General features: G+C 46.7%; 1 protein-coding gene across 1 annotated transcript in view; it reads left to right on the forward strand.

The window, feature by feature from the left end:
* CACNA1B (calcium voltage-gated channel subunit alpha1 B) overlaps positions 1-12016 on the forward strand; it is a 283808-nt gene that overhangs the window by 177303 nt on the left and 94489 nt on the right. The window contains exons 14-17 of the mRNA XM_083875784.1: positions 1359-1471; positions 3620-3751; positions 4537-4609; positions 8478-8595. Of these exons, the coding sequence (XP_083731910.1) occupies positions 1359-1471; positions 3620-3751; positions 4537-4609; positions 8478-8595 (436 nt within the window). The remainder of the gene's footprint in view (positions 1-1358; positions 1472-3619; positions 3752-4536; positions 4610-8477; positions 8596-12016) is intronic.

The raw sequence follows: 12016 nt of genomic DNA on the forward strand, positions 1-12016 counted from the left end.
CCTTCACAGAATCCACAGGGACCCTCCTTATGTCTGTGTTTTTCCCCTCCCTCACCCACCCTCCAGCCCCCGGAATGAATTCAGCACTCTGAGCTCTGTCCCCAGTTTTGTCTGACAAACCGTGGAGACGAAACTCTTCAAAAGGCAGGGGGTGAAACAACAACCCAGAGCTCCTGGCACAACAAACCTTCCCCCTGGGGAGCACCAGTGCAGGGGGTTTGGTGTCAAACAGCCTCCCAGGAGAGCCTGCTGAGCAAAATTAATTCCCAGTGTGGTGTGCAGGGGCTGAGGAAAGGCTTTTCCTGATTCATGAGGGATTCTCAATGCTGGGAGAGAAGTTTTAGTTCCTCCTTTTTCATCTGGGAGCCACTGGAATTATCAGTTACTGTGCATCTCCCTTTCCCTCTGGATTTTTGGGAGCTCAGGGCACACAGTGTGTGTTGGGGGACACTCAATCAGTGCTGGAATTTTCAGAGACATCCCAGATTTTGTTCCCAGTGCTCAATCCTCCCTCCCCCTGCCCAAACCAGGCAGGCTCTGGTGACAACCACTCCTGAACTGGTGTTTGTGGTGGGCCCAGGGGGGGGTGGGAGCTCAGAAATGTTGCCTCAATGTGAATTATGCCAGCAGTTGGCAGGGAAATGCCTGTTTGATCCTGTTAACTCTGCAGAAAACCTGTGTGGGTTTAATTGTCCTTCCCATCACTGTTTGTCCTTTTCCTAACAAAGGATTTTGACTTTATTTTTTTCCCCTTTTTTGAAGTGAATTCTCTGCCATCCTTAAACCAACCAGGCAAAACAAAACTTGAAAAAAACCCCACCTTGATTTGGGACAACTGAGGGCAATGTCTGTGCCAGAGGCTTTGCAGGATCTCATCACAATTATTGCTTTAATTGCTCTCCCAAAGACTCTCTGCTGCCAGAAATTTCTGGTAGAACTTACCCTGAGCTTCTGCTCTGCTTTAAATGAGGAGTTTTAGTCTTTTTTATGGGAAGGGGAGGATGGGGCAGCAACTGCAGGTTGTGGGGCAGAAAAAGGTGGTTTTTTTTTTTTTTTTTTTTTTTTTTTTTTTTTTTTTTGAATATGAAAAAAATCTAATTAAAAATGGCAGTGTCATTAAAAAAAAAAAGGTATTTTAAGGTATTTTGGTTGCTTAAAGAAGAAAGCAACAAGCTCCTCTCTGTGTATAAATCACAGGGTGTTCTTTTCCTGGCTATGGAGAAAGTTGGGATGAGGTTTTCCATTTTCCATGAAGATTTTGTATCAAACAGCCTGAACTCTGATTTCTGAGCCTCCCTGGAAGCAGCACAGGAGCTGAGCAGCAGCTGTGCCCTCTCTGAAGTGCTCTCTCCCCACAGGTCATCGTGGGCAGCATTTTCGAGGTGATTTGGGCTGCGGTGAAGCCGGGAACCTCCTTTGGCATCAGCGTTCTCAGAGCCCTGCGCCTGCTGAGGATCTTCAAAGTCACAAAGTAAGGGCAGCTCCCACTTTGGGCACCCCAAAAAATCCCTGGTCCCATCCCCAGGGTCAAGGAGGTTGTTTATAAACCATAAATTAAAAAGAACATTGCTAAAATGTTAAAAATAAACCGAAAAATCCCCCATAAATGTCCCAACCCCTTGGAGTGGTTGGCACAAAAACTCTGCCTGCCCCAACCTGGAGGGCAGGAGCAGATTAAAAGTGCAGAATTCTCCTTTCCCTTGGCTGGACAGTTGGGAATTTTGGGAAATTTGGGAATTTTGAGGCTGAATTTACACCCACAAGGAATTTTAGCAGCCCTTTCTCTCCTCAGCCTCACGTCCAGGTTTGTCTGCCTTTGGTTCCTCAGTAGAATGTTCTTCTCTGCTTGTTTATCTTATTATCTTATAATATCTTTTATATATATATATATTATTCAGATATAAATTATTATCTTATTATCTTTAGGCTTGTTTAAAACAAAAAATTTACCACATTTTATCACTTGTGGTAAAACACTGGGTTAATCACTTGTGGTATTTTGTGATAAATATTTTCTTTTTGTTCTTGATGTTCTTCTTTGCTTGTTTATCTTATATTATAATATCTTATATATATATATATTATTAAGATATAAAGATATCTTATTATCTTTAGGCTTGTTTAAAACAAAAATACCGGGTTATCACTCGTATTTTGTAATAAAATCCCAAGTTTTATTTTCTTTCTGAGCCCCATCAGCTTCCCACTGATCTGATGACAATTCCTTAAGTGGGAATGACAGTGGGCTGACAGGACAATGTAATTATTTTTTTTTGGCTTTGGTTTTAATCTTTTTAAAAACAGAAATCTCAGGTTATAATGTGTATTTTGTGGTTAAAAAACCCAAGTTTTATTTTCTTTCTGAGTCCCATCAGCTTCCCACTGATCTGATGACAATTCCTGAGGTATTTAGGCTGTGGGAAAGCAGCTTCCCTGGGGATTGCTGGGTGCTAATCCTGGGGCTGAGCCGCTGTGTTGACACAAATCTGAAATGTGCTCCTGCTGCCCGGGCTGGGAATGTCAGAGATTTTCCAGCCTGGAGATTCTGAGGTGGGATTTAAACTCAGCTTTCCTGTCCTTTTCCTGCTCCTGCCTGGAGTTAACGTGTCCTGGAATCAGCAAACAGCTCCTGAGCCATCCCCAAACCCATCCAGGACCCTTTTTTCAGGATTTCTAAGGCGTGCTGTGGAAATTTATGGCAAATTCAGGTGCTCCTGATGTTTTTTTCCACCTTATTTTTTACACCTCTTCAGCCCTCCCTTATTTCCATCACTCCTTGAATTCCTCATAGCTTGACCAACAGGAGGAGGAACAGCTTCTCCCTCCAAAAATACCTCCATTACCTTAAAAAGATAAAGAAAATTTGAGAAAAACAGCCATTTGAAGTAAGCAGGAATGAGTTTTGTATGTCTGTGGGGCTGCCAATTGTTTAATGCTAATTATTATTATTATTATTATTATTATTATTCAGATCCCAGGTTTGTGTGTGTTACTGTGTCATTTGTCCTCTGGGACAAACAGGGTGGAAACTTTAAGTCCTGTAAATGTCCAGCAAAAAAAAAAAAAAAAAGGGTGGGGACCTGCAGCAAAAATGTCACTGTGCTTTTACCTTTGCACTGATTTATGTGTGGGGAACTCCTGGGATTGCAGCAAATCCAGAGGAATTATTATCATTTTACCCAGTTCATTTGACCCAGAGCTGCTGTTGCTGAGCTTTGTAAAAACTGTGGATGTCTTCGCAAGTTTACAATTTTATTTTTTGTGAGTCCTGACTGCAGTCAGCACAAGGAAGGGATGGATCCTGGAATTATTTAGGTTGGAAAAGACCTTTAAGGCCATCAGGTCCAACCAGTCTTTCCACTCACCCGTGTCCCCAAGTGCCACATCTGCAGGATTTGAAATCCCTGCAGGGATGGTGACCCCAAGCCTGGCCAGGGCTTCACAACATTTTTAATGAAAAATAAAAATCCCAATAAGTGTTGGAAATTTCTGGGTTCTTTACTTTATTAAGGGGTGAACCTTAAATTTTTCCCTGTATGGAAAACACCTGCTGGGTGTGTGGGGTGCATCACTTCCCTTCCCCACTCACGTTGTCCCCTGTCCCCCTGACCCACCGCAGGTACTGGAATTCCCTAAGGAACCTGGTGGTCTCCCTGCTGAACTCCATGAAGTCCATCATCAGTTTGCTCTTCCTGCTCTTCCTGTTCATCGTGGTCTTTGCCCTGCTGGGGATGCAGCTCTTTGGAGGACAGTGAGTCTGGGAGGGTTCACATCCCTCAATAATTCCTGTTCTGGTGTTTTCCCTGGAGTTGGATCCTTCCCTAAGGAAGGCTGTCCCCAGTTCAAAGCTCCTCATGGTCCCCAAAACACCCAGAGCTGAAATGAGATTTGGGGCAGCACTTCCTGTCCTGGTCCTTTCCCTGATCCCCAAATCAAGGAAATCCTGGTCCTTTCCCTGATCACCAGAGATTTCCACCTTATTTATCCACCTGGAATATTTTCCTGCTGGAAAACCCACTTTTGTTTGGTCTGATTATTCTCATTCCAAATGCCAGCAGTGGTGAATTTTGCAGTAAGAACCATCACAGTGTTAACATTTAAATTCCAGCCTCACTTCTGAACTGAAATAATGAAATGGTTTTGTTTGGTCTTTTATTTTCCCAGTCAGTCCCTATCTTACCTTTAAAACAGTAAAAAAGAAATTATCTACAAAGAGAGTAATTTCAATTTGGGCTTTTTACACTCGAGGGTGAAAACTCCTTGGAATGGTTCATTCTGCAAAATCATTGGAAATTCGGATTGTTCATTTTAATTGGGGATGAAAATGGTTTTCAAAGAATTTTCTCTGGGAATGAAATGGAGTTTTTTGCTGATGGTTATAAACACCTTCAGAGCTGTTCCCCACTGAGCTTGCCCGAGGTGTTCCAGCCAGGTGGAACAAACGCTGCTCCCTGGATTGATTTACGGGGTGTTAAAGGCTATTCCAGGCCTGCCTGGCCCTCCCCACTCTGCTTTTTATTTCTCCTTTCTCTGCAGGTTCAATTTCCAAGATGAAACTCCAACCACGAATTTCGACACCTTCCCCGCCGCCATCCTCACGGTCTTCCAGGTAAAGCCCTTCCTTGTCCTGGGGCAGGGCTGGAATTGGAATTCCTGGGTTGTTTTTTTTCCTGCAAACAAGTCCCCAAAAACCTGGGGGCTTTAGGAAAGGGGAAGTGTTTTTTTTTTTTTAATTTTTTTTTTTTTTTATTTTTTATTTTTTTTTCCCATGGCTTTTACTTTGCTGACTGATATGCGCGTCACTAAAAAATCAAATTAAAAATCACTAAAAAATCAAATTAAAATAAATCAGTGTGCTCAGCGAATAAAGTGAATAAAGTCAGATACACCCTGCCCACCCCTGCACCTTTGGAAGAAGCTTCTCAAACAAACTCCTGTCTGTCTGTGGGATCTGACCTGGAGCTGATGGGGTCCAGCCTTCCCTCAGGCATCCCCCTTCCCCTGCAGCCCCTGCAAGCAGCACAACCCTGTTCCTGTTCCTCTCCCACCCCTAACCTGCTCATTATGCCATTAACATTTCACAGCAGCCCTTGACAGCTGCTTTATTCCATCCCCTGGTGGCTCCTCAGTGTTAAACAGCGAGATGCACTCAGACTGTTCATTTGGGGCAGGTGGAATTTGCAGCTCAGGGAATACCAAAAAGGCTTCACCTTTCTCCCAAACCCTCATCCTGTCCTTCCCTCTCCTCAGAATCCCTCAGAGCATCCCTGAGCAGAGCTGAGAGAGCAGAGGGAAATTCATTAACTGCTTGAGGACAGAGCCAGCAGGTCCTGGATCCTTCAGGCTGTTCACTAATTCCTGAGTAATTCCTGCAGCTGCTGGGGGACAGTGGGAAGGACACCAGCTCTTCTGTCCAGGCCCTCAGGGAGCATCCCCAGCTTGTCCAGACATGCTTAGTTTAAGATTATTTCTCTCTCTGCAAAAGCCCACAAAACATCTCTTTTTTTTTTCCCCTTGAATTTTTTATGTTCCACTCCCAAATAATCCAAAAGTTGGGATTTTGAACCCAAACCCTGTTGGAGTTTGTCATACATACAAATCCTGATCTTCTTGGGAATACAAAAGTTCCCAGTGGTTGCCCTTCCCATGAATGTTCTGTGCCATCAGAACTCACTTTATGGCTGTTCCCAGAAAGCAGGAGCAGTTGTGAATTCATGGAAATGCTGTGAATGCACATTTGTGGACAATACTCTGCATAACTGAGTGGCAGGTTTGAAAGCCCAAAGCCCTGTTTTGTATTCAGTGGTGTAAATCCAGAGCAGCTCCAGCAGTGTTGGGCCTGAATCCTGATTTTGGGGATTATTTGAGGCTGAATTGTGCATTTGGGAGAGGAGTTGGTGTGTCTGCACTGGGTGTCCTTGTGTCTAGACTCGCTCTGAGCCCAGTGCTGTCATCAGCAACATCCCTGCAGCCAGAAATTTCCTCCCTCTCAGCAGCTGAGAGCCAGGCTGGGATTTGCAGGCTGGGATTTGCAGGCTGGAATTTGCAGGCAGGAATTTGCAGGCAGGAATTTGCAGGCAGGGATTTGCAGGTTGGGATTTGCAGGCAAGGATTTTCAGGCAGGGATTTGCAGGCAGGAATTTGCAGGCTGGGATTTTCAGGATGGGACTTTCAGGCTGGAATTTGCAGGCTGGAATTTGCAGGCAGGGATTTGCAGGCAGGGATTTTCAGGCAGGATTTGCAGGCTGGAATTTGCAGGCTGGAATTTGTAGGCTGGGATTTGCAGGCAGGATTTTCAGGCTGGGATTTGCAGGCTGGGATTTGCAGGCAGGGATTTGCAGGCAGGGATTTGCAGGCAGGATTTGCAGGCTGGGATTTGCAGGCAGGAATTTGCAAACAGGAATTTTCAGGCAGGGATTTGCAGACTGGGATTTTCAGGCAGGGATTTTCAGGCAGGGATTTTCAGGCTGGGATTTGCAGGCAGGAATTTTTAGGCAGGAATTTGTAAACAGGAATTTTTAGGCAGGAATTTGCAGACTGGAATTTGCAGCAGGAATTTGCAGGCTGGGATTTGCAGGCAGGAATTTTCAGGCAGGGATTTTCAGGCTGGGATTTTCAGGCAGGATTTGCAGGCTGGGATTTTCAGGCAGGAATTTGCAGGCTGGGATTTGCAGGCTGGGATTTGCAAGCTGTAATTTTCAGGCTGGAATTTGCAGGCAGGGATTTGCAGGTTAGAATTTACAGGCTGGGAATTGCAGGCAGGGATTTGCAGTCATTCCAAAAAATCTGTGTGCAGGTGGAACCCCATTACTACAGCACACATCAGTCTTTGGGGCTTTTTATCTTCTTTCTTTTTAGTTTTTTTTGGTTGGATTTTTAATTTTTTTTTTTAATTTTTTTTTTCACTTACTAAACCCAAACACAACTTCCTATTTAGGAGTTGGATCTTTACATCCCAATGTTTTAATGCACTAAAAGTGGTCATTGCTTGGCTCTGCCAGGGCAGGCAGAGGATGTGCTGATGTGCCCAGAATTGTTGCTGTGTGTCCAGATTTTGGTGAAAGGAAAGGAAAGCCAGACAATTCAGATTGGTGCAAAATGAGCATTTATTGTGGCAAGGCTTGTTGGAGCCTTGTACACTGATTAGTTTTCCTGTTATTGCTGCATTTGTTAATTAGTCTTGGGTCAATAATCAGAGATGCAGCTTTGTGCTTGTCCCTGCTCAAGGACAGGGAGGATCAGAGTCCCCTTCAAGCTCTGTCCTTGCTCACACACAGAGGTTGTTGCTTTTATTTAGGGATTTTTTTGGGATTTTTTTGGCCCTCTGGGTCAAACCTGGGGAAACTGAAGAGGAACTTGGGGGTGTGCAGGCCCTGCAGGTGCCCAGGAAGGATGTCCAGGCACATTCCTGCTGCAGGAAGGCTCTGCCAGCCCTGAGGAGCAGGGGAGGGGTGGCAGGAGGTGACAGGGAGGGCACAAGAGGGGCTGGCACTGGCAGAATTCCCACTCAGGGCACTGCTCTGGGAGCTCTGGGTTTTCTTTGGGGCTGGTGGCACCTGGGGTCCCTGCATGGCCTAGAGAGGGAGAGGAGAGAGAGATTTTGCTGGGAGTGAAGTGTCAGAGTGTGGATTTTGTTTCCTCTGTGGGTGAGAGCCCCTGCTCGAGGTGGGCAGTGACCCAGAGGGGCAGGGCAGGGTCACCCAGTCCAGTCCCAGCCCCACCAATCCCAACAATGTCTCTTAATTAGTAATAGTTTAAAAACTGAGAACTCTTGCCCTCGGGCCAGCCCTGTGGTGCCTGGGGCAGGAGTTCTGCAGGGCAAGGGAGCCCAGGAGGAATTGCAGAATCATAAAATATCCTGAGTTGGAAAAGACACCCAAGGATCACCCAGTGAACCCCTGTCCCTGCACAGACCCCCCAACAATCCCCCCCTGGGCACCCCTGGCAGTGCTGTCCAAAGGCTCCTGGAGCTCTGTGCCCATTCCCTGGGGAGCCTGGGCAGTGCCAGCACCTCTGGGGGAAGAGCCTTTCCCTGCTCTGCAGCCTGAGCCTGCCCTGGCCCAGCTCCAGCCGTGCCCTGGCTCCTGTCCCTGTCCCAGAGCAGAGATGGAGCTGCCCCTGGGGAGGAGCTGCAGCCCCCGGGGAGCTCTGCCCTCACTCTGCTCCAGCTGGACAATCCCAGTGCCCTCAGCTGCTCCTCATGGGCCCCTCCAGACCCTTCCCCATCCCCGTGTCCCTCCTCTGGACACTCTCTCCCACCTTTAGATCTTTTTTTTTATGATATTGAGACACCCAAAACTCCCCCAGCACTGGGGGTGAGGCTGCTCCATCCCAGCCCAGAGTGAGACAATCCCATCCCTGACCTGCTGATGCTGTCCCTGATGTCCCCAATGTGCTCCTCCATCCCTGGGGACATTCCTGGGGTGGCTTTTCTCCCCCATGGCTGTCCCTGACCCTGTTCCTGTGTGTCCCTGCAGATCCTGACTGGGGAGGACTGGAATGCTGTGATGTACCACGGGATCGAGTCTCAGGGTGGTGTCCACTCGGGGATGTTCTCCTCCATCTACTTCATCGTCCTCACCCTCTTCGGGAACTGTATCCTTCCATGGGCGCCCATTGAAATCATCAATTTTATCCCTAAATTGAGTTATCCCTCAATTTTATCCCTAAATTCTCACAGCTTTATCCTTTAAAATCCAAATTATTGCTGCAGCTTCGCTCCTGACAGCACTGAAGGTGAGTCGTCCAACTTGGTAGATATTTAATATAAATTTTAGTATTTGTATAAAATCGTTATAAATTAAGATTATTGAGTTTAATAAAATAGTAATTTTTAATTTGTGGATTTTTAGTGTAAGTGTTATGTGTTAGGGATAATATTGGAGTTGATTTTGGGTAAGAAAACAAGTTTAGGGATTGAAAAGGTGTTAAAATTTTAAAGAAATTTAGGGAATAGAAATGCAGTAAGGGTTTTATGTTAAGAGATATTAGGAATTCAAGGAGCTGTGCCTGTCCCGTGGATTGATCCCATTCCAAGGCAGTGATGCTCAGACATCTCCAGCACGGCCCCGTCAGAAACACCAGGCTGGAAAACTGGGTCAGTGGAGAGCAGGGAGGGAGGGAGAGCTCTAAATCCTCCGGGCTTGGCATTTGGAAATGAGATTAAGCTGTAATCAGGCTCGACAGCACAGCTGAGGGAGAGACTTTTCACCCCCGAGCTGCCGAGATCCGGCGTGTTTGAGGAACGGGGAGTTCATTCCCTTCCTCACCTTTGATTCACAGGACACTCATCCCTTGCCCTTTGCTTTTCATGACCAGGGGAAGAGCAGGGGATGTTCAGGAGGAAGGGATCTGCTGGCCTTGCTGTGGATTTGGGATTTGGAGAGTGAGAATATTACCCACCTTCTCCCTAAATCTCATCCTGGCGGGTGCAGGTGTCTTGTTTTCCCTTCTGCTGCTGAGGAGATCCAGGGCTGACTCTCCTGAGCCCCTCCAGACATCTCCAATCCCATGGCCTCTGCCCACAGCCCCGTGCTGGTGACTCCTGGAGCTCCTTGGGACATCACTGGGGTTTAGGAGGGAAGGGGGATGTGCCAGGTGGGAGTTTTTGATCCTCCCTGCAGGTTGGGATGGGTTTGCTGCAGGGCAGGTTCTGTGAGCACAGAGAGAGGGAGGGAAAAATTGGCTGACAAAAGACTAACAACACTCAGAAAAACTTCTGGAATGTCCTGGAGGGTTTATTTTTTCATCAACTTCTGAAGTTTTCCAGCTTTAAAGAGCAGCTGTGGCTGCCCCTGGATCCCTGGCAGTGCCCAAGGCCAGGCTGGACATTGGGGCTTGGAGCAGCCTGGGACAGTGGGAGGTGTCCCTGCCATGGCAGGGGGTGGAACAAGATCAGCTTAAAGGTCCTTTTCCAAACCATTCTGGGATTCTGCAAAAACTTCAAATACTCCCCTTCAAATACCATCCCTGGAGGTGTTTAAAGCAGACTGGATGTGGCACTCAGGGTTTAGTTGAGGTGTCAGGGCTGGGTTGGACTCGATGATCTTGAAGGTCTCTTCCAACCTGGTGATTCTGTGAATTAATCAGAGCCATAAAACTGAGACAAATCTGTGAATTCCTATGGAGATTTACATCCCTGTTGGAGAATCAGAGGCTTGGCCTGGTAGAAATCCTGGTAGAAATTTAGTCTGAGAGTATGAACTGATTCTCAGGGAGCTTGTGAGGATCTTCCTGTAGCACCCAAACCCCTCTGGCCTCAGAGCCTGCAGGGGAGGGCTGGGGCTGGGTGTAGGGGGAGGATGAGGAATTAAAAGTATCTGTTTCCCATGGGAATTGCAGCAATGCCTGTGCTGGTGCCTGAAGCAGCATTTCAATCAGCTCAGGGATGTTCAGAGCTTTGGTTTGGATGCTGAGAGTGCAGCAGGAAAAGGGGTTTATCCCTGGGAGGAGCCTGGGCTGTGTCCCTTAGCAGGGATTTCAGTCAACAGGAACCAGGAGCATCTAAAAATCAACTCCAGTTTGCCAGGAAAGAACCTCCCCTGCAGGAGGTGAGATGATTATTGATTTCCTTGATGCTGCAGGGTTGAGGACAGGTGAGTGCAGGGTGAGGCACCTTGGGGACCCTTCCCAGGGAGAGCCCCAGAGCCCAGCAAACACCACAGGGAGCACTGAGAGCTGTGATCTGCTTAACTGTGATTAGAAATGTGGAATTCACAGGATATCCTGAGCTGGAAGGGTCAGCAGGGATGATTAATTTAATATAAATTCATTGTTAGATTAGATTAATGTGACTGCACTGCTGTATCTTGGGATTTCTGAAAGATCTCCCTCTGCCTTATAGAACTCCCTCCTAAAAGCTTTAAAAATGTTCTTTTTTTTCCCTTGCGATGTGTGGTTTATTTTTTTCATTTGTCAAGTGAGGCTTTGCCATCCCTGTGCTGAGACTTGATTTCCTAAGTGGGATTTTTTTGTTTTCTTACTCATTTTGTTTTCTTATATCCAAGTCTGAGCCTTTGGGAGGCTGAACTTGGGTTCCTCTGCTGGGAGGGGCTTTATTGTCACCTTGGGGACTTTGCCATTTGCTGAGGACACTTTTAAGAGTTTTGGGGACTCTGGATCAGACCTTGTTGGGGCATTTGTGCTCAGCTGGGCCAAATCTCCTCTTTTTAAACCTGAGGGACTCATTTTTCCTCCCAGAGCTGCTCAGGGCTCTAAATTGTTCCTTTTCCTGAGGAGGAAGGGTTGGGATGGTGCTGGATTCTGCTGCTCCTCGCTGCACTTGGCTCCTGGAATCCACTTTTGATTCTTTGAATCCACTTTTGGTTCTTTGAATCCATTTGCTTTTCTAAGGAAGGGCTCATGGCAAGGAAAAGTTGGTTTTTCTAAGAGGGAAGTGTCTCACGTTGTGTCTCCATTTCCAGGGAGTCTGTGTGGAACCAGAAATGCTTTAATGAAAGTTTTATGAGTCAAGCAACAACAGGATTTGGCCCATTTTCCAGGAAATTACACCATGCCTTGCCCTCACTGTGAGCCACTTAATTGATAAATTGAGGCGTCTGTTGAGACAATAAAAAGAAAAGAACAAAAAAACTCCAAAAAAAAAAAAACCCTGCAGAGGATCTGAGAAGAAAAGCAGGAGCTGCCTGGAGGATTCTGCCCTTCCCTGGCCCTCCAGTGCCAGGCAGGAGATGATTCCTGACACAGCCTGACTTTGGGGAGGAAATTTGGGAATCCTCAGCTCTGCAGGGAGGACTGAGGGACCTTTTTTGGGGGGCACAAACACCCAGACTGTGTCTGCTTGGAAATGGATATCAGCCCAAGCTGATCTGATCAAAAGCAATTAATTCCATTTCCAGGGGTTGTTTGTGTCACTTTGCACTGAGTGTGGGAGGCAGTTCTATTGCTGAGACTTTTTATTCCCTGACAGGAGCCTTGGAAAGTGTTTCCAGCCCTGTTGGAAACACCCCAGAGGAAAAAAACCCAAACACCCAGCACAGCCCAGGGGTGCCCTCAA

Source organism: Zosterops lateralis, assembly GCF_965231275.1.
Source record: "Zosterops lateralis genome assembly, chromosome: 20".
Classification (NCBI taxonomy): Eukaryota; Metazoa; Chordata; class Aves; order Passeriformes; family Zosteropidae; genus Zosterops; species Zosterops lateralis.